Here is a 22,425-nt window from a genome sequence, read left to right as displayed (position 1 = left end):
CCTGAAGAAAATAACCATAGCAGACATTTAAGAAAAAAAAGATTATTTTTTTATTACGTTCAGATTTTACACATAAAATTTAAATGATTATCGAATGTGTTTTAATTTTTACTTTTACTTCTATTTACACATGGGAATTTATAACTATTATTTTTACATTTTAATATTACCACTATTGACTTCCGCACCCAGTGTTAAGTGCACCTAAACAATGTTCAAACTGTGTCAAATCAAATGACGCGTTTATTTTGCTAATTTCTTCCCAGATCTAAAGAAAAAATTGATTTGTAATCCAAGTTGTCATAGGAACCGTGGTAATGACGTCAAGACGCAGGCGGCGTAGAAGTGTGACGTCGCCGAGAACCAGGAAGAGAGTTGCAGAAAGTAAAGAAACGTTTGGACAACGTGAGTTGTGTTGGGGGGTTTTCTCTGCTGTTATAAAAGTCTGCGCCTGCAGGAAGATTTTAACAACAGCAAGATAAACCTGCTGTAAAGGTAAGCAGGTGTTAATGCTGGAGATATATTAGCATCTAGTTAGCTTCAAACTAGCTCCTCGGTTCCGTTAGTTCGTACTCCGGTTTAAAGTTATCAAAAAGTGATTTATGAGACTTGTAAGTTTGTGCCATAACAAGCTTCTGAAGGATAATAAGTTTAAGATTCGTAAACGATTTAAAAGATAGTGTTAATTCAGCTTGTTGTTCCTGGTCAGTACTTTAATTAAATCTCGTTTCCTGACCCAGGGCTGTGACCATGGCTCTGAATAAGTCCATGCATCCTCGGAACCGCTACAAAGACAAACCACCTGACTTCGCTTACCTGGCCTCCAAATACCCGGACTTCCAGCAGCACGTACACACCAGCCTCGCCGGAAGACCTGTGTAAGTAGCTGACACTGAGCATCACCTCTGTCATCAGTTAATGGTTTGGAGGAGGAGGAGGGATCACACTGCGACTGTGTCCCTGTTCATATGTTTCAGATTTAATTTAACATGGTTGGCATCAACCTTTGATGTTGTTTATGTACCTTGTTGATAAGGAACAAGGAGAAGCTGGGTTTGAAGAAGGCCAAGTCATAGGGACTTTGTTTTTATCTGACTATTTTGCCCTTAATAATATTTTATTCTCTTCTTACCCCTTTCACCCCTTTCCCCTGGAAACACGTCTATTGTCGTTTGCAGTACTGTTATAAGTATTTGTAGTGTGTCAGGTTTCTGTGATCATTGGCCCAGTTATAGTGGAGTTACACACAATGCGCGGCATGTTTAACCTCATGTGACCAGTATTGATGTGCATATTGATTCACGTGGCTCTAAAAGCAAATGGTCAGCACTCCCACAGTGATGCAATGGGCAGATGTCTACATATTTTTGATCATACACTGCATTCATTTTCACCAGCCTCACTTTAGTCGAGCCCCGAGGAACATATTCAGCAACACTCGTGTCCCGGCTGACTCGGTCAGATGTTTACTGCTCACTCAGCTTCTGACCACAGCAGGAGGAGAAACAAAACTGGACGAATGATTAATGACCAAGACAAAAAAAAAGATTCTTTTTATTTATTTATTTAGTTTTTATTCTATCCTGTCTTTCTGCTTCAGTGAGACTTCGCTGTATGAGAATGAATGAGTGGCAGTTTGAATTAAACTTCCAATATGGTTAGAAGTGAGTGTCAGTCAACAAGGGGCCAGTAAGCTTCATGTGTTTGAGTCGAACTAGACACAATTAGGTGTGTGTGTGTGTGTGTTGCTCAGTAAGATGCTACTGGGAAATGTGAAATAGTCCAGAGAAAGGCAGGAGAACAAAGGAGGAATACGTGAGGTGGGATTACTGGTGTTGACGTCAAACAGTGTGCGCTCATGATTTCTGAAACACACATGAAGGGGCCTCCATCTCTCTTTGTTTGCTGTGTATATGTGAAGATGTGTCTCTGGGAGCTGTTGTTTTTTTGCCTCTAAAGTTCGTCCTGTGTCCTCAGTTGGACACGTCTAGCTGTTCTGCAACTGGTCTCCATCCAGTAAAGTGATACTGATGCCTAATAGTTGAGCTAGTATGTAATGAAGGAAGGGGAATATTTGAACTCGTCTCGATCTGATGCTGTTTCACAGAAAACCCATAATGATAGTGTTACAGCAGATAAAGCACAGCTGTTTGGTGACTTTATTGTGTTATACATTGAAATAATCCCTGTGTCCACATATGAGGACATCATTTTTTTTCCACAAAAATTACTTCCTGTTCACAGATGATGCTTCATTTTTTATATGTCTTAGGTCCTACTAATCCAAGATACCTTGGAGAAATTAAAAATGCTTCGGCAAAAAAAACCCTCATGTCTCAGGAGGTTAGTAAAGGCAACGCTTCATCCAGATGTGCCACCTTCATGGCCTCATTGTAAGAACTAATTATTATTAATTAAGTTATTAATTACAGTTTTACTCACCCTCTCTTTAGCTGCGGTTAGAAGTTATTATGACTTCTAACCGCAGTTGTATCTTGTTTTATTATATAAGGTTTTCTCTGCTCATCAGAATTATTATAACCTGACAGACCTCAAATCTCTGAGCAGATTTTATTTTATTTTTTTTCATGCATTGCAGATTTAATGTACTGTTGTACTACTTTTTCATATTTACAAATCAGCTTTATTATGCTGTGTTTATTGAGCTGAGTCTCCATAAAAAAATCATATACTTCTCAGTACAAAATGTCCTCGCATCGAATATTTGATCTCGTCCATTATTTTAGTGACAAACACAACTGAGATCCACGTTTATCTTAGGACGATATGTCGTCACGTTACATCTATATTTTATTTTTTTGCCAATAGATTTATCTGTCCACCAAAACAAAAACACACTATCAGCGGATGTAAGAATCCACAGTTATTGTTGGACTCCTTTGTTTGTGTGGAACAGGTAGTGCTCATTATTGTCTGTGTTATGTAGATGAGCACCAACATCTGTGTGTGTGTGTGTCTGAACATATCGGTGTGGGCTGGTCCTCTGTGGTTGTGAGGTGGCCAGTCAATCATCTTACGTACATGTGTGGGCACGCTGTAAAACCTGACGGGATGTCCATCTGTGACAGGTGTTAATTATCAGTCTGTGCCTCCCTGACTGACTGACTGACGCACACATAGATGACTAACAATAGGCTGCCGGCGTTTGGGTTCGACGCTCGTTATGGAGATTTAATTTAGGAAATTGGAGAATGGGACCACATCTTGTTATTTGTGAATTTTATTTGACAGCAGGAAAATGTGAGCTGTGCCAAACCTTTAACTCACAGTTCCTTTTATTATACGTTAATGTCAGTTTTAATCTGAACAACTTCATATAACTCACTATGTCCACATCATAACATTAGAAAATCAAAAAGATGTTACCATTGTTTTTTCTCTTAACGTGGACACTGACGATCTGAATAAAAATGTCTTGTGTAACCGACTCAATCGGAGCAGACTGGGGCGATTTGTAGGAAATTTCAGTATATGTTAAACAGCTAGTAACCACTGATCTGATCATTTGTCTGTCCCACGGTGGGGAAACATCATGCGTTGTTGTATTTACTGGAGGGTCAGAAACATGGAATCTAATCTCTATGGAGACGATATGAGCTGCGCTGCCGTCGTCTTGACAACAAAGTTGGGCTGAAACCTGAATCTATCTCAGAATAGATGAACATTAATTTACACCATTATCTTTATAATTCTGTGTCCATATATATCCTATAATTTAAATGTTATTTATTTGGCTGGAAGCCAACAACATTTTATTCCATCCTCACCGTTGACAGAGGTTAAGTCTGTCATTACAGCAGCATTGATCCGTGTCAAACCGATGTGCGTGTGTTTGTGTGATACCAGCTCTGGTAGAAGTCTTCACCAGAAACTTCTTCTCTGTCAGACCGTCGCTCCATCAGCTCAGGGATTAGAGCGGTTTTGTACTCTTCAATGACTTCATCTGCTTGGGTTTTTTTAAGTATTTAAGCAGCGAGTTTGGGGGGGGAGTGAGAGTAATCTTAGGGAGGCACTCACTCAATCCTCGGGGGAGATATGCCTCCTCTCGTTTAGGGATCGTCAGTGGAGAGGCCTGATAGCAGCTCGGAGCAGAGCAGCAGAAATGTGGTGAAGAGAAAAGTAGATAAACCCTTAAATATTCTGGTTAGTTAGAATTTGGTTGGATGTGGAATCTGATCAGATAGATTAGTGGGAGTCTGGGTGACGTTTAATGTGAAATGTTCATTTTTCTCACCAGCTTTTTTTTTTTTTCCAAAGATTTATTACTAATCACATTAGTAATAGACGAAAGCCCATTTTTAAATAGAGAAATTTGCTCAGTATTTTACTTTATTATGAAGGAGCTCGTACCCAGCATCATTCTCCAAATCATTTCAGTAAGAGGAGACATTTATTTTGAAGCAAAGGGTGAAATTCATTGATGTAACAAGAGCCTGTGTGACTAAATATTTTAGTGGTTAGACTCTGATGAGACGTGACATTGTAAAGGAGAGTCCCAGGTAACGGTTGTTGATAGAGACTGAACCCTGAGGAGCTTAGACGCTGGTGGAGACTTTGATTGAAACCTCCGGACAACTAGAACGGTGACTTGGGACTAAACGGCGGGTTTATGAATGATTAGACGAGAATAATAATGTTGAAATTGAGAATGACTTGAGTTTGACCATGTGGAAAAGAGGACGTGATTTAAATGACTGGAGATGAGTTTAGGTTTTTAATAACCAGAGATTCACACACACTTAATTAACTGAGGTGGCGTCATTTAAAAATCATTTCATCATTTATTTTGATTTTAATCTTCTGTTTCATCAAAGTTAAAGTTAAAGGGCTTATAAAACTCATCTTACCATGAAATAACGATTTCAGCCAGACTGCTGTTTTGTTTTAGGATCTAATCATCTGTCCCTTCAGCGTCAACACATCTGCATAACGGCAGCTAAACGAGCTTAAAAATATTCAGGAGCAGCTTCTCTTTAAATTCACGCTGAGTTTGAAGTGTTGCTCTCGTTGCTGCTCTTGCGAGGACTCTGTGAAAATCACCTGACGAGAGGGAAGTTGCAGCTAATCAGCACAAAATGTTTTCCTCAGGAGCGAAGCGGATGTACCTTGAAGGTCACCCCTCTGTGGACGGAGGGTTAGTGTGTGTTACTGTGGGCGAGTGTGTGAGTTAGTGTGTGTGCGCTTCCACGCTGATCATGTAAGCGTGGCGGTGGTGAGAGCGAGTGTCTGTCTCAGCAGTTAACTCCCCTCCACTTTAATGAGCCCGTCCTCTCTCACCCGCCTAAAACGAGAACTTTTTCTGCCTCTCAGCATTTGAACCCTCCCGCCCCCTCCCTCCCTCTCACCACCACCACCACCACCACCACCTCCTCGTCCAGTTTGATTTTACACTTTGATTTTCCACCTCACCTCGTCACAACTTCTCCTCTCAGGTTTGTCCCATGCTGTATCCCATCGGCGGATGGCGTCAGCACGGCGCGAGTCGCGGGTACGCTCACGCTCCGTCTGCCATCAGCCATTGCTCCAGCGTGGCCGGATTTGCGTGCTCTCCTCGTCTGTTCAAGTAGGTGGGGTTGCCATGGAGACGCGCGGCGCTGATGGGGAGCGATCGGTCTGCATCGCAAACGCACACACGGGGCTAAAAATAGAGAGGGGGCCGGCCTGAGCTGCCTCCCTCACTGAATATTGATCCTTATCTAACGATGCCTCTGAGGAGAAATGAAAGGGGGCAGAATATCACAGAGCCGGACAGATGACAGAGGCCGGCTTTCATTTTTGGGGAAGCCTGAGTGATGTGCTGATGCATCAGTTCTCCCTCATTAGCCTGATTCCTCCCCGAAGCTCGGGCCATTTAAAAAAACAAAAAAAAAAAATGCTAATTTCTCCACTGGTTGTTTTTTTTTAATGATGTCGTTGATGCTCAGAGGAACTAGGTGTTAGTTTTCTGTGTGAGGCCGACAGCTGCTGAAACCATTAACCTTCTGTGTTCATTAGGTGAAGAGACACTGGGTAAGATTGATGTAGGACTGGACAGGTAAATGGCTTCTCATCAGAGGTCGTTTGTCTTTGCCGTGACTCCTGAATGAAGACGCAGAGCAGAATCTGCTCAGGGCTGAGGCCGGTTTGATGCTAAAATTAGAAGATTCAAGCGCTTTAATTAAGAAATACTTAGTGGACATTTTGTGGCTTGACTAATGCAGTACAGAGGTGACAGGAAGTAAAGAGAGGAGAGAAGAAAGAACAAAAATGTCCTCTCCATCCAGCACCGTCTCAGCTCATAGTCAACACGCCTGAATCTGCAAAGATGAATGAACCCAGAGTGACGTCAGTCATGTGTTTCCTGTAGAGTAGTCTTGAATTTCAGTGTTGTGGCTCAAGCCTTCACTGTTTTGGCTGAAAGCCTGAAAATATTGGATTATTAAAAACTGAGTAAAACGTTGGAGTTTGAGTGGACTTTAAGCAGATGGTTACAACCTTTCAAGTCACCTACCTGTTACCTGTACCAGCCACGCCCTTAATTATATATAACATTAAGCCCAGATATCGTTTAAATTTAATTTTCCAGGCTGAAAACATGTCTACATTAAGCGGCAACATCCAGGTCTGAGCAATGAAGCTCATGTACCAGTGCAAAAAACTGCAGTTCATCAAGTGGCCACTTGAGGCTGGCTCCAAAGGGAACAAATCCCCATAAACCCCTCCGTGTTAAAAAGCCCAACTTTACACTTTACAGCATTATTAATTCTTCATAGTTTATTTCACTATTGATCGGAGGCGGGAAAGTGACCGGTAGTAGCCTGAGCTAACAGGTAGCGGAGAGTTGGGTGGGTGGATCTCAATGTCCAACACGACCCCCCATGTCTATATTTGTAGTATCCGAGTGTGGGCGGAGTAAAGCTCATCCATCATGGCGACCGCAGGCTCCACCCACTTTGGGCTTCATTTTCAAGGTTCATAATCAAATGGGTGATGCTCAGTCACTATAGTCAGTGGTCTACACCTGCTTTAAATATTATTGATCTATTAATAAGGGATGGGATAAAATAAGTCTATACTTCCCCATACTCCTTTTTGCATATGTAGAATATGGAATATTCAGTTTATGTTAAGTTTATATTTATTTTTTATGTTGTATTATTTATTTTATTTTATAGTTTTATAGTTTTATAATTTATAGACGTTAACTCTCTATTGGAAACAGTCTCAAGTGGCCATTGGAGGAACTGCAGTTTTTGGTTGACGCTTGTTTTCAACTAATTTTTAAGTTCAGCTCAGTTGATCCTGACTAAAAGTGAAATTATACACTTATTGCTAAAAGTCAGTCCACTCAACAAATACACTGACTTATTGTTTTGAGTCTGAACACTTTAACTGTTATCACACTCACCTGAAAATACTGGGAGGAAAATGAAGCAGACCTGGATTCACTTGTATTTGTTGTGATGGGCTGAATACTAAAACAATAAAAGAGCAAACATTTCAGATGTTTGTGCATAATTGATTTGTGAGCACAAAGCGTTGCTTTGGCTCCGCCTCGACCAGCGCTGGATGTTTTTCCTCACCAAACTCGTGAGGCGCCAGACGCTCCCATCACCGGGATGTGTCTAATTACATCTGCCAAGGTGCGAAAGCGCTCCGCAAAGCTTTAATTATACCTAACTCGCCCACTCGTTTTGTGTGCCGCACTCGTGCCTGCTAGTGTGACAGCTGAAATCATTAAACATGTCGAGAGGAAGCGGCGGGAGAGCGGGACCGAGAATTGGGAGTAAAAAGTGGGAGGTCTGAGTTGTGTTGGAAATGTGAAATTCATTGTCATCAGCAGCGGATTGTGAATTGATGGGCTGCTTATCTCCCCATTGTCCCCCGTCTGTGTGTGTGCTGTGTGCGTGTGTTTAATGTGGAGTAATGGGGTCTGGAGCAGAGAGCTGCAGCCGGCTGGAGGTTAATGAAGTGTTGTATTAAGAGCAGTTTGGTAAATTGCCGTCTCGTGCTAAAACAAGAGACTCAGCAAAGCCCTGAATTAACACCACCCTTTAAACGGATACTCCTGTTTCAAATAACCTTCTTGTCTTTGATGTAGCTTTGTTCACCCTCCCCATTTATTAAAATCTATGTAGTATTAGGTGGAGAGCTGTGAAAATAAGTTGTAACCACATTTTATTGCATAAAACGAAGGCAATTAGTAAAAATTATTAGCCAGACTGCCTCTTAAGAACTTTAATCTTAACATCTGGATATGTTTTTTTTTTTGTTTGTTTGTTTGTTTATTTAATGTCATATTTGACTAATTTAATCCTGCCTTTACAAAAATTCCCATATATATGAAAAAAACTAAATTAAATAATCTAAAATCCTAATTTAAATGATGGACTGGGTTACATTATAGACCCAACATTCATTACCAGCTCCTGGTCTTTAACATATTTGCGTGTTTACACATTATTGTTAGTATTATTATTATTATTATTATTGTTATTATTTATATATATATATATATGTATGTGTATATATATATGTGTATATATATATATATATATATATATATATATATATGTATGTGTATATATATATGTGTATATATATATATATATATGTATATATATATATATGTATGTGTATATATATATGTGTATGTGTATATATATATATGTATATATATATATATATATATATATATATATATATGTGTATATATATATATATATATATTGTTATATATATAATATATATATTATATATATATATATATATATATTATATATATATATATAATATATATATATTAAATCTGGTTTTAGGCAATCTTGCTAAACTTGAGTAAAGGTCCCAAGAAAGATCGACCGTGATGTTGCTCATGTCTGGACCAAAAACTGCACTTGAACACATCGCGAAGACAACAGCCGATGAACAGCTGACACATCAGTACCTAGTCGTACCAGCAGGTGGCAGCAGTCTGTAGTCGCACAGCGCTGACCTCACCGACTGGAAAATAAGCAGTGATGTCATATCAATGCATTGTTGGCAGGTGTTATCAGTCTTTTTTTAAAACATAAAATAAGACTTCGGTTCTAATACACCTGAATTTGTAATTTTATCGTCAGATGAAGTTTAGGTTGGGAGAAGTATTTTCTGCCTTTGTCATGTGCTGTAATGAAAATTTTCCTTTTTTTTGTTTGTTTGTTTCCTTCTAGTGTGAATTTCAAAGAGCCCGAGGCGGTGAGAGCTCTGACCTGCACTCTGCTGAAGGAGGACTTTGGTTTGACCATCGAGATCCCTCTGGAGCGCCTCATTCCCACCGTCCCCCTGCGCCTCAACTACATCCACTGGGTGGAGGACCTCATCGATGGCCAGAAGCAACCACGCAGGGGCATCGATATCGGTACAAATCTACGTGTCATCTGACAGTGTCACTGAGAATGTTTAGTGATTTCCTCTAGTTATATGTATTTGTTAAAATATATATCCTACCGCTTTTTAAACCAAGACATATTGTTTATATTCATATTTTGTTAACATTTTAAAATCCAGTCTGCAAGATTTTTTACTACTCCCATACCACACTTCATTCAGCTCCATAATTTAAACGTTAAAGACTGAACTCGGATGTTAGAGCCGCAGGTTTAGGTGTCTAGTGGGGCTGATGCTAATTCAGCTGCTTGTTTATTCTTCACGTTGCTGCACATGAAATGTCAGCCGATGCTTCCAGCACAGGAGCCCAGTCGTTCCCAGCGTTCCCAGTATTCATCAGCCTAATCCCCATCCACATGTCGCTGCTAGTTTCCATTTTGTTGAGAGAGAGAGAAAACATGTCGTTCGTACACCCTGAGGTCTCTGACTGGCGACCCCGACCCTCTCTGTTAGCAGACTGAAGCTGTCGTCCTCTCTGATGAATCACCGACGGCTGTTTTCTTCTCTAATGCATGACCTCCCAGTCTGAATTATGCGGCTTTGGTCCTTGTTAGATGTGAAGGATTTAATAACGACCGCCGGAGCTGACACCCTTCTCCATTACGACCACTAAGTCTAGGATAATTCTTCAGAAACACATCGCGTCACCTTATTAGACATCTGCCCTTTAACCAACACGGCAGCACATTTCCACGTTGTTCGGCGACAACATAATCAATCACTGTCCTAAAAAACACACGTCGCCGTGTTTCCTCAGGCACCGGGGCGTCTTGCATCTACCCGTTGTTGGGGGCCACGATGAACGGCTGGTACTTCCTCGCCACAGAGGTGGACGACATCTGCTTCGACTACGCGACGAAGAACGTGGAGCAGAACAACCTGTCTGACCTGGTGAAAGGTTGGTCGTCATCCCGAGGAGACGTTTGAAGCAAACTGTGTGTTATTTGTTTTCTGTCTTTCCTGCTGTGTCTCAAAGAGAGTCTGAAGACACGTCTCCATCTCCCACCTTGCTAACACAAACGTGGTGAAGGAGGTGCGGCTGGTGAAGATAATGACGACACCCGCTTGTTACATGAAGCAACCTGGCCCTTACTTATTCAAAACTAGCGTGATGTAATTGAATTTTTTAGCATGGAAGTCAATGGGCATTGACTCAGCTTTGAGGGCATTTGAGGAACTAGTCTCTAGCTTTATCTCTATTCTGGTTGCAGCTTAATGGAGAGAAACGGTTGAACCACAAATAAAGACGCAGTAATATCTATAATATCTCTCAAATGTGCTTAGCATTAGCCACAATAAGCGTCTAGTCACGCCTGACTGAAGTACAACTGTAGCAGCAAACCCACAGAGTGGGCTGGACTAAGACTGTGGATCTTTTGAAAAGGAAAGTGGCGTGTTTTTCCTTGTAGGAAAAAAAAAGTCTTTAAATTCGACCTATTACCTAGACTTAGAAATATGTTTAACGTGTTGGATACTAGGCGTGTGTTGCAGTAATCCCCCGGGGAAGTTTCAGGCAGCTGTGCACCGCTGGAAGCGCTAAAGACGTATGGCTGTACCGATGAAGTCAACATTTTATATATGATAAAACTGTAAGCCATTTACTGTGTCCTTGTATATGAGAGGAAGTGTGTCACTATGCAGTGAGGGGGAGCAGGCCCTGGCTCCTTAAAGGTTTCATATGCTGCTTCCTGGTGTCGGGACTAAGATTGTTTTTTTCCACAATGTTCTGAACCCGACTTCCTGTCTGAATCACCCAGTCTAATCTAGTCGGCTCAGCTCGAATTGCAAATTACCAATTACTGTGTTTTTCCCCAAAAACATCCAGCTTACACATCCCCTCTCTCGCCTCTGTGTTTCCCACTCTCAGTTGTCAAAGTCCCTCAGAAGACTTTGCTGATGGACGCCTTGAAAGAAGAGACCGAAATAGTGTACGACTTCTGCATGTGCAACCCTCCGTTTTTCGCCAACCAGCTGGAAGCAAAGGTGAACGACGCCCCGCCTTTAACTCTGTAAATGTTTTTCTGGAGTCATGTCTGAACACGTGAACTCCGGAGGAGGGCGAGGTATTCGACTCAAAGAGAGCAAAGCCCGCACTTGTTTGTTTACACCATAGTAACAAGCCTCTAATAGGATCTCATCTTAATCTCTGTCTGTCTTGTCGCCCTCTCCAGGGGGTAAACTCCAGGAACTCACGGCGACCTCCTCCCAGTTCGGTGAACACGGGCGGGGTGACGGAGATCATGGCCGAGGGCGGAGAGCTGGAGTTTGTCAAGAGGATCATTCATGACAGTCTGCAGCTAAAGAAACGCCTGAGGTGGGGAGGGGGGAGAAAGATGGGACATTTTCTATAGCTACAGGTTACTGTGTGGAAGTAAATCTAAGCAGACAAACTCGAGGAACTCACAGCTGCGTATTTAAATCGGCAGATGGACGCGCAGGAAAGATAGCGGCTGGTTGTGGAGAGGCTTTGAGAGCGTAGTAACGGTGAAGGGGAGACACCGAGAGGGTGAAATGGGCCGACGGATGGCTGCACATTGATGGAGCTGTCACCCACAGTTGCTCTAATGATTGTGGCACTCGCTCGCTCCGTGCTGTATCCGGGAGCCCACAGGGGAACAGCTGTGTTTGGGTGGGTGGATAAATGGGTGGGGGAGTCTCTGGCGGCCGCCATCACTTCACCCTCCCCCCCTCCCTTCCTCCCCTCCCGTTACCAGGCCTGTCACCGGGGTAGCCGAGTGAGACCCGGGTGGAGGGAGCTGCAGAGTGGTGCTATTAAAACTGATTAGAGGTGCCACACCTGCGCGGCCTCCTACTGGGATTTTAGTGTGTGTGTGTTTTATGCAGCGGAGTGTGTGTGTGTGTGTGTGTGTGTGTGTGTGTGTGTGTGTGTGTGTGTGTGTGTGTGTGTGTGTGTGTGTGTGTGTGTGTGTGTGTTTGCATAATGCTCCGGTGAGAGCGGCTGATGTTAACACCTGCCTGCTCCCGTGTTACGTTCGGAGGGAACGTCACAAGCTAACCCCGTCTAACAAGTCTGAGGCTCCGGCCAAACCAACCGGAACCGACTGTCACTCCCTAAAGCATGCTGGGACGCCAGAGCCGCCAGGTGGCCATGGAAACACCGCCAGGCTTTCTGATTGGTCCGTGGAGACACCCCCCGCCACCCCCGCCCTGCTCCTCTTTCCCCTCTTTCCACCAAAGGGTAATCACTGTCGCACACAAGGGCGACGATAGCAGCCGAACGCGCCAAACCGCAGTAAGAAATGAGGTAACACTCCCGATTCATCGAGCCATTGATGTGAAAATCACCATCTCTGGTAATAAGAATGTAATCACACCCCTCAGAAACATGAAGAGAGTGAGGATTGAATTAGATGCTGCTGCAGCTGCACTCTCTGGGATTCTTGAATAAGCTGCAGGTGGAGGCTGGTGGAGAATTCGGGGATCTCTTCTGGGTGTTCCTCCCCGCTGTGTTGAAAAGCGGCGAACATCTGTGAATATTAGAGCTGCTCAATATTTCATTATGTCAGCTGAGGCTGACATGTTGCTGCCTCCCCCTCCACCCCCTCCACCCCCTCACCCCTCCTCACCCTCCGGGTTTCCTCACACATCCCTCACCTCATTACATGCCTGTGCCCTTTCCGAATGCCAGTCACTGGTTAAACAGCTTGTAATTTGGTCGAGCAGCTTTGTGCCTTTCTATGGTTGGAGGTTTGACAGACTTTTATAAAACTATTCGCCTTGTTCTGTGCTATCGCTTTAAAACATTTAAAGGCTGTTTGCCTTGTTTTTGCCTTTTTGACCTTCTTCTCTCAGGCGACATACGTTCTTGATGGATGCAAAGTTGGGTCACACGCAATTTTATTTATTTTATTTTTTTTTCTCATTTAACGTCTTCATCTTTGTCCAGTCTGAACATTCAGTTACGTAAACATCATAATTCATTAGAGGCCAGCTCTGTGCTGGAGTCTATAGCTCCTCCTAGTTTCCGAGCCTCCCAGCTAACTTTGTTTTCCCCTTCTTTTTTTTTTTTTAACAATAAATACAGACGACTGCCACCTGCTGGTATGATGAGTTACTACTGTTACTACTGTATGTGCCAGCTGATTATAAGCTGTCCTCTTTGCGGTGTGTTCAAGTGCAGCTTTTTGGCACAGACATGGGAAACTTGAGACGTGTCACAGTCGGACTTTGTTGCCGTTAATGAGAAATGCAGGGAACACTTTAATAGTTCACCTGGTTGATTGGCACCCCATCATTTTTTTTTCTTTCCCTCATTGGAGCCTGGTCTTCGTCCTTTTACTGCCTGTCATTTTTATTCTCTCATCCAAATTTTCCCATCTCTCTCCACTGCTGCCTATTAAAAATCAAACATAAAATCCTGAAAAAATAAGTGGAAATCATGTTAAGTTTCTCTCCATCAAGAGTCTGTAGCCTGAGAGGCAAAGATCAGGTCAAAAAAAAAAAAAAGACAGTTTTGACCAGTTCAGTTTCGATTTCAACGGTTTGTTTAGACATTTAACTTGCTTAGGTTGTGTCTTTATTCAGTCACAACAGCCTGGAAACACTGGTGATAAATAAATAAACACCAGTTGATTGGCTTTGAAACTAACACACTCTCTGATAGAGTCTGTGGAATTGACCGTCCGTCCTTCCAGCCGGGCTCCCTCATGTGTTTATCTTCCCTCCATCATCCCGGGCCGGACCCCACCGCTCATTGATCTCCACCAACTTCATGTCTTTATTGCACAGCAGAGATTATCGATCAGGCCTCGGCCACAGGGGCGACTTCAAAACAGCTTCTCCTCCGTTGAGGGGAAGGGGGGTGGGGGCGTGCACTCTCGGATGTTTTTCCTGTCTGTCATGTTTTTGCTTTCCCTTTGTGTTGCTCCCCCCGAAGCCTCACCTCTGCTCATTTGATCTCACTCGCGCACGGCTGATGTTGGTTCTTCTTTCTGCAGGTGGTACAGCTGCATGTTGGGGAAGAAGTGCAGCCTGACACCACTGAAAGAGGAGCTGAGGAAGCAAGGGGTGAGTGGCCGGTGAGACCCAGAACAAAGACAAACAATCGATGAGAGCCACAGCTTTAGATCTCAGTTAGTTCATGGAGGATTTAGTGCTGACTTGTTAAAACAGTCCCCCCCCCCACCCCCCTCCGAGCAGATCTGATCGTTCTGATGTGCCAGATAAGCAGTGTTACGGACCCACCGTGAATGAGCTGATTTCTGTTAGCGGTGCATGACTGAGTCACACGGTGCTCTGGAGCTAACATGCATTAGCGTCATTAGCCTAACTAATAGCCTAGCGCATGACTCCTGACTGCTGCAGGCCTCTGGTCCTGTGCCAGTCTCATTCCTCGCAAGTGCAGAAGGAGAAAGAGGGAGAGAGAGACCCCTCCTGTCTGCACCTGCCGCCCCTCAGACCTCCTCCAGAGGTTTCGAGGCTGCCGTCGCTGCTCATCAGAGCGAGTGCATCCCTGGCTGGCATCCAGGCAGGAGACCGACGCCTCGTTTTAACGTGGCGTGTAAAAAGAAACCCTCTCTAGTTAATATGCTAATGCTTTTATCGCCCGTTACTCCGTCTTCTCTCCAGTGTGTCCCCCCGTTTCTCTTTGCGGTATTTCATTTAGCAAATGTGACGGACTCAGAGCTGGTTGACCTGTGACCTTCGTCTAAGTGTCCTCTTCTTCTTATTTACTGAGGAGGTCCTAACCGACGGTTAAAGCGCTCTGTTAGCACAAGGATTTTCACACCAAATGTGTTTTCACAACACAGATCCTGACTTGTTATTTTAGCACCCACAATGATGAGCGCTAAAAGTCCCTAAATGTGTGTGTACAGAGAGTCGTCGACCGTGGCCCCTTTGTGCATCAAATTATCAAAGATTAGAGCTGATTTCTGCTTTTTAGGAAGACGCTACAGATTAAATTCTTAAAATTTACCCACGCATTTTCCAAAACATGTAAAAGATAGTTACAGCTACAGCAAATAAATGACCATGGTCCGGCTCAAATGTTCTCTTAAAAACAGAAACATGGCGTAATAATTGTTAGAAGAAGGGATCCAGACGTTTCACTCCCTGTGATCTGTTGCTGTAATCCCTTCATTAATTTAGACACGTCTCCTTTCTTTTTGCTCAGGTGCCTAAAGTGACCCACACCGAGTTCTGCCAAGGAAGGACCATGCGATGGGCGCTGGCCTGGAGTTTCTATGACGATGTGATCGTTCCCGTAAGTTTGTAAAAGTGTGTGTGTGCATCATAAGCTCCACATATCTGCATCAGCACTGGTCATTCAGCTCAAGCTTTGCTCCTCAATAATGCACCAGCTCCGTCTCGCTCCACGCCAGATCCTCTTTCCCTCCAGCCTCGTTCCATTATGTGCACTCACTCCTTCCTCCGGGGAGATGCTTATGTGATTTTTCTAACATGCCGTAGCCAGGCAACAGTTGCCAGGGCCAGGACTGTGCGCACACAGACACACACACACGCACACACACACTGTGCCGCTGACTTGTCTGGACAGGGAGAGTGGCTGGAGATGAATAGATGAAACAGGAAGTGTCAGAGGAAGGAAGAGGAGTAAAAGCGATGCTGCAGTGCCGAGAGACTGATGGATGATGTTGAAGTCTTCTCTGTTTTGGCCTTTTCAGCACAAAAGCAGTTGAGCAGAATAATTGGCCTATATTTACTCTTTCTGCCCTCCTCCTCCTCCTCTTCCACCGTGTTCACGTTCATCTGCCTTCACTCACACCAGGCCGACCCCTTGAGCTTATGTGTGCGTTTCTGTGTGTGTGTGTGTTTGTGTGTGTGGTAACGTGACATCAAGTTTCTGTACGTGTGATTCTGTGCACGGTCGACTACATAATTCTGCCTGTGTGCATGTTTCTGCTTTCGTCTGGTACATACGGCGCACATGCATGTGCTCATTAATGTTGCACGTAGAGCGTAACATATGTGACACGCAACTTTGACCTACTTATTGCCACATCAGCCCAGAAACGCCACGTTATCGCTGCATTTCTGGTCAGGTTCCAGGTCGCCACAGAGTCCGTCTTTAAAAGCAGGAATAACGTCAGCTCTCGTTATTTATAGTTATCACCAAGAGGGAAAAGACGCAGGAAAAGACTCGGCAAACGCAGACAAAAGACTCGGATGCACGCACAGCTCAGGCAGACAGAATGAAAGGATGGTCAGGGTTGATCTGAGCCCTGAGGCTGCTCGTTGCTCATACGGGCCTCTGGCAGGAGGAGGGATCACAGGGGTCCAGAGTCCATGCGGTGGTTTTGGGACTTGAAAGAAAAAAAAAATGATTGGGGGCGGGAGAAGTTCAGAATATGATTTATAATTTGTGCCTGTAGGAGACATTTGCAGCGTTTTGTTTATTTAATTGTGTGTATTTGTGTCTGTGTCAGTGCTCATGGACTCGGGAGGTCAAGATGGATAATTGAGCAGCGTTATATCTGGAGAGAACAGCTCTCATTGGACTCCAGTGGTTATTTTTTTTTTTTCATCCTGTCTAGTTTTCAAAATTGTGCCAGGCTTTTATTGTGAGGCCGTCATCCACCCATAGTGTGTGAGTGGGGGAGAGAGAGAGGAGTGAGGTGAGAGTGGGTAAGTGGGATTAATAATAGAGTGGAAGAGGATGTGATTCAGTAAAGAGGTGTGTGTGTGTGTGTGTGTGTGTGTGTGTGTGTGTAAAACTGCTGCATGTGTGGGATTCATGTTCTTTGTCTCCGAATCTGTGTGCGTGCGTGTTTATATGAACCGCGTATTAGCGGGAGAATCTGTGTCAAGGATGCTCGGTACAATCAGACAGGTTTGCCTTGATGGATTCTATTGATTTCTTTTCCTTGAACAATGAGCTGCAGGGCTCGCGGAGCGCGGTGGAGAGAGGGGGAGAGACGTCTGGGACGAACAATAAGAAATAAAAGGAGCTCTAACAAGCAGCCAGATAAGGCAGCGTCCATTGTCAACCCATTAATTGAAAGTGCCCATCTCTGCTAAATAAGTGTCTACAGTTTTAAGTAAAATTCAATAATGAAAAAAATAATAAATAAATAATACAGTGAACACTTACTTTCCTTTTTTCCTTGACAGCAGATACAGAGATGTCTTCAGTTATTTATTATTTCACACTCGTTTTAAGGAAATGCATACATTTTCTAAATTTCAGATACGAAAGTTTATTAAACTAAGAGAGTAATTGAAACTCCAGATCAATGCAGGAGAGTGAAGGTCACAGTCTGCTCCTTCCTTCGCCGTTTGTAGGTCAGTCGGCCATGCTGTCTGCTCCGTCACCGCCGCACACCCCCGTGGTCTCCCCGCTTTCCCCCTCAGCCCGCAGTGACTGATGAGTGCAGCATTTAACGTATCATCTGCAGTGGATGTGCAGCAGTCGGTCGCTGCAGAGCTGCTTTACTCAGACATGCTTGGTTAATGACCTCCACCGCCATTACAGCGTGACATTACAGAGGATTAGAAGTAAACAGTTTGATTTAGTGCAGCTTCAGGTGGAGCTCGCATGGCGTGAGCGCCCTCTTGTGGTTCTTAACAAACATCCTTCATCTGCAGGTTTGTCTTTTGCTTATGCCAGTGATAATTTTATTCTACATTTTTATTTTAGAAGAGGCTTAAGCTAACTTTCTAATCAAAGGAAGTAAAGTAGGGTAGACATTGTCAGGACTCGAGGTGTTGTGGAACTAGAAGTTAATGTAGGAGGTGCAGTCCTGATCTGACAGGTGCGTCTTTCAGGTTAACTGTGGAACTATAATCAAAACAACATATGTCCTCTGGCGGGCTGCAGGGCTGGAGTCTATTCCAGCTGTCATTGGACAAGAGCTGGGATACGCCCTGGATAGGTGACGAGTACGTCGCAGGGCTCAAACAGAGGGACAGACAACCATTCACATTTTGATTCACAGTTCAGAATCATGAACAATCATCAGAGCATGTATTTGGATGATGGGAGGGGGAGATCACATGGTTCTCCCACAGAGAATCTTAATTCGCCAAAATAATTTACAGTACTGAGTAAACACTGCCCTCTGCTGGCAGCTTCGGTCTGGACATTTTTAGGACTGGTCCTATCACTCAAATTATTCCCAGTCGCTGATGTAGACGTCTGAAAATGTAGACAAAAACCAAACACTGGCTAGATAGACCAGACTAGATAAATAAAGCTAAATAGCGGGTCTAACATTATGCAGACCAAGTGAATATGGTGGGGGACAGAGTAACACAGAGCGTAAACAAGATTTGGTGACGAACAAAACAGCTGGAAATATTCCAGACGTGTTCAATCTGCAGGATGTCTTACTGTTTACATTGGTTTGGACCAGATTCTCTTCTATTGTTGTTTGCATTTTTTCTATTTGATTTGTCTAAATATTTCTAGTTTAATCATGTGCCTGGTATAAAAATATCTTGTGGAGCAGAGAGCCACACATATCTGTGGTATTGGCGACCACACTAACACACAGACATTTCATTTGCCTGACCTCCTATCGCTCTGTTTTCTCTGAAATATACCTTTCTTTTTTCACCTGTCCATAATAACATTAAGTTCAGGTTGTTAAATTATTTCACCCTCACTTTGTTTTGTCTCAGTCTCCCCCCAGTAAGAAGCGTAAACTGGAGAGGGCGCGTAAACCCCTGTCGTTCACACTTCCGGAGCCGGGCCTGAAGGAGCTCAAGGCCAAGGCCTCAGCTGTCGGCAGCACTGGCTGCAGCGCTGTGGACTGCGTCACTGCTCTGCTGGAGAAGACGCTCACTGACCTACGGGTGAGATTTCGCGCTGAACTAGCGCTCACACAGTAATTAGTAGTGGTAATTACTGGCGTCTCAAATCGCACTCTTCTGTACTTTCACTTACTGTTTTGAGCGCATTGACGTCAGCATGTGGTGAACTGTAACCAGATGTTTACTCATAATGGTCAAAAAGCTGAGGGCAACACCGTGGAATGGGAAAGACTGATTCGTAAAATGACGACCGGTGAAGCTGCAGATGTTGCGGTCGGAACCGTGAACATCAAATGTTCAGCGGAACGTCTGCATAGCATTTATCACTGCTGTTGAATGGAAACTATCAGTGGGTTTATTGGCTGCCATTGGTATGCCAGTCAAATGTTGACGTCGTTTTTTTCTGGTGAGTGCACACCTTGACAAATTCAAGCGCTGTGCGAGTAAGTAAACATTGTGTTCTAATGGAAGCTTTAATTACTCAAGACTTTACTGTGGTTTGTGTATTCTTCTTGTATCTTTGTGGAGCATTTGATCTGAGCTTTGGGCTTTTCTGACCTTGTCACTGCTACAGCGTCACTGCTCTGATTAACAACTAAATGAAAGTTTGGATGTAATGTTGAAACAATATCATCAGAATAACTTGTACTGCGGAGCCATGAACATACTTTCAGTAACCAGTTTGGCTGTAGCGGCTGGAAAGTCCAAGACATGCGCCACATTTACGTGAAACCGTTCTCCACACTCATGTTGTGCAGTGAACTGCAGCTAAACAAAACTGTCGAGCTTCTTGTCACCACCTTTGACATCAGCCTCATAGTCTTGTGTCTGACCCTGCAGGTGCTCCACAAACGCGTTCCCTGCAGAAAACAGGAGCAGAGCCTCTTCCTGACGGCCGTGGAGAACACCTGGATCCACGGACGACAGAAGAGGCGAGAGCACAAGCGTCAGTTGCGAGAGCTTCCCAGAGCTCCTCACTGCGCTGGAACCACTTCTCAAACCGCTGTGGCCACAGCTGGTCCTGGTTCGCCGCCACCCACATCCCCTCCAAAACGAAGCAGCAGCCAGGATGAGGACACGGAGAACAAAGGTACGCCCTCAAACGAGCCGAGTAAAGAAGAAACGCAGACCACGGCTGGAGAGCAGGCGTTGGAAGACGTGGACATGGAGTCGTCGGCCCGCACAGAAACGGGACAGGAAACAGACCCCAAGGAAACAGCTGACGCAGCCAGCGAATCGCCCCCCAAAGGACCCCCGAGCCCCAGCGCACTCGAACACTTCCTGTTTAAGTGTCTGCTGAACGTGATGCTGGAGGAGGGCGATGTGTTGGTTGAGATGCACTGGGTCGAGGGCCAGAACAAAGACCTGATGAACCAGCTGTGCACTTACCTGAAAAATACGCTTTTAAAGTCTGTCACAAAGTCCTAAATGATCAGAGGGACAAGATGGCTACTGAATACCCATCATGGATGTTTAATCTCTCACAGCAGTCGAAAGCTTATGAAAATTTTTGTTGTAGAACAACTACTGGAGGTTAATACCAGTACATTCAAATCATCTGATTTTCTTACGTCACTTTACCTTTTCAGGTATTCTGTACTGTAAATTATGTTCTCAAAGTTGTGAAAACATTTGGAATAAATGTAAATTTTTATAACATTTCACTCATTGTCAGTGCATCCTTCAAGTGTTTTTGATTATGCAGAATGACCACAAGAGGGGAGTGCTTCTTCAGTTCCAGTTGTGATTTACTGGACTAAGTTTAAAATCTGTAATTGCGGTTTTATTAAACATCGTACTCTGGAAGAACGGCTGATCCCCATTTGTCTTAATTGTCGGCACGTTTAGTTGTGTCGGCAAGTTGTGTGTAATTTAGGAAGTTCCTGGAGCTCCCCTGTCCTTCCTGTGCCTGGAGAGCCTTTCGTATTGTATCAAGCTATTATTACTCTAGTCCTCAACAGAGCCGAGTGAATAACAGGAAAACAGGCCTGAATGTCCAAGGTCATGTGTGCGTACGTGCACCGCTGTCATAAGCAAAAAACACGGTTCCTGCTCGTACTACATGTTGCTCAGTCACGGCCGGACTTTGACTCCAGCAGCGTGTGAGAGTCATGTGAGAGCCGAGGAAAGTAGAGAAGTAATGTTAAGGCTGGCCCATTTGTTGATCTGCTGCTTCATTAGGCTGGTATTGTAATATGCACTTTAAAGTTTAAAAGGCCATAAGTAGATTATTGTATTTCTTCACGTTGAGAAACGCTGCTCCGTTGCTGAGATAGGATGAGAAAATTGATAAACTATTCAGACTTGGCTGATTTAACAACAGTAATAAACAAATTAATCAATGATTGATAATATGATTTGCTAGTTGTTTAAATGAGGGACAGACAGTTACAGAAAAAGCATGTCTTTTACCATGATTCCCCCAGTCTGTTTACTGTGTACTGTTTGTTACACGTAATCAGCGAATTATTTCCCAAAAAGTCACTGAAAGAACATACTAACAATATTTTTCTGTAGGATACTGTACTGGATGTCTATGTTTGTAATGCTCCTCCAGATAGACCTGTGTGGGTTAGATTATGATGTAACTTGTAATGTTGCAGTAATCAGCTTAAATATACATAGTTGCTCTATGCAGTGAAAATATAAGCTTCAAGTGAATTAACTTGAGGCTCGGGCTGACCATAATCCTCCGCATTTATTATGTACTTTACTAATTTCCTTGCAGATTCAGGTTAATAATATTTGAATAGTCTGTATTATTAAGCAGAAATGTGGCAGAAAACTACCTTCACTAGCTGCTTCATTAAAATGTTGCACACATACATGACCATGAAACTCCTGTTTCCACGTGAGTACTTTTACTTTCGTTCCTCTGTTTACTGTGGTGATAAAGAGTAATTTAGAATAATTTTATATTCATGGTGTTTGGGGTGGGGAGCTTGGATGTTGGACTCCAATATCCTGCTTCTTTTTGGTTCTGCGGGTTAAGTGGTAATTCGTATTAGAAAGCACAATTCACCACAAGTGGCATTAATAGAGGTTTAGTTTAAATAATATTTAATAATATTAAATAATTCTGTAGTTAGTAAACGCCATCTTTGTTAACGGTCGCTGTTGCCGAGTTGATCTAAACTGGTTGCTAAGCGACACATGGCGGAGAATGACGGCTCTGGGCAGCACAGAGTTAATTTCTTTTTTTAATAATTTTTTTCCAACAAGTTAAAATGAACATCGGTCACCGACACTCACGGGTATGAC

General features: G+C 43.6%; 1 protein-coding gene across 2 annotated transcripts; it reads left to right on the top strand.

Moving 5' to 3' along the window:
- Window positions 1-178: 178 nt before the first annotated feature.
- Window positions 179-20,823, top strand: mettl16 (methyltransferase 16, N6-methyladenosin). Of its 2 annotated transcripts, none has more exons than XM_047594947.1 (10): window positions 179-495; window positions 741-878; window positions 9,213-9,400; window positions 10,187-10,327; window positions 11,297-11,412; window positions 11,601-11,743; window positions 14,388-14,457; window positions 15,566-15,655; window positions 19,033-19,206; window positions 20,005-20,823. In XM_047594947.1, the coding sequence occupies exons 2-10, from the start codon at window positions 751-753 to the stop codon at window positions 20,590-20,592; spliced, it is 1,638 nt and encodes a 545-aa protein (XP_047450903.1). In that variant the 5' UTR covers window positions 179-495; window positions 741-750; the 3' UTR covers window positions 20,593-20,823. The 2 variants fall into 2 exon arrangements, with proteins under 2 accessions (XP_047450903.1, XP_047450904.1); XM_047594948.1 differs by having other exon boundaries at window positions 301-405.
- The last annotated feature ends 1,602 nt before the right edge of the window (window positions 20,824-22,425 follow it).

The sequence above is a fragment of the Mugil cephalus genome, chromosome 9 (genome assembly GCF_022458985.1).
Source record: "Mugil cephalus isolate CIBA_MC_2020 chromosome 9, CIBA_Mcephalus_1.1, whole genome shotgun sequence".
NCBI classification, from domain to species: domain Eukaryota; kingdom Metazoa; phylum Chordata; class Actinopteri; order Mugiliformes; family Mugilidae; genus Mugil; species Mugil cephalus.
Note: the sequence above shows the minus strand (reverse complement) of the source record. Positions and strands in the feature narration are given on the sequence as shown.

What these genes read in the sequence shown, in the direction of transcription:
- mettl16 (XM_047594947.1), top strand. Translation starts at nt 751, where the DNA reads ATGGCTCTGAATAAGTCCATGCATCCTCGGAACCGCTACAAAGACAAA. An exon ending in AGCCTCGCCGGAAGACCTGT is followed by an intron (nt 879 to 9,212) that starts GTAAGTAGCTGA and finishes GTTTCCTTCTAG; the next exon opens with TGTGAATTTCAAAGAGCCCG. An exon ending in ATGACGATGTGATCGTTCCC is followed by an intron (nt 15,656 to 19,032) that starts GTAAGTTTGTAA and finishes GTTTTGTCTCAG; the next exon opens with TCTCCCCCCAGTAAGAAGCG.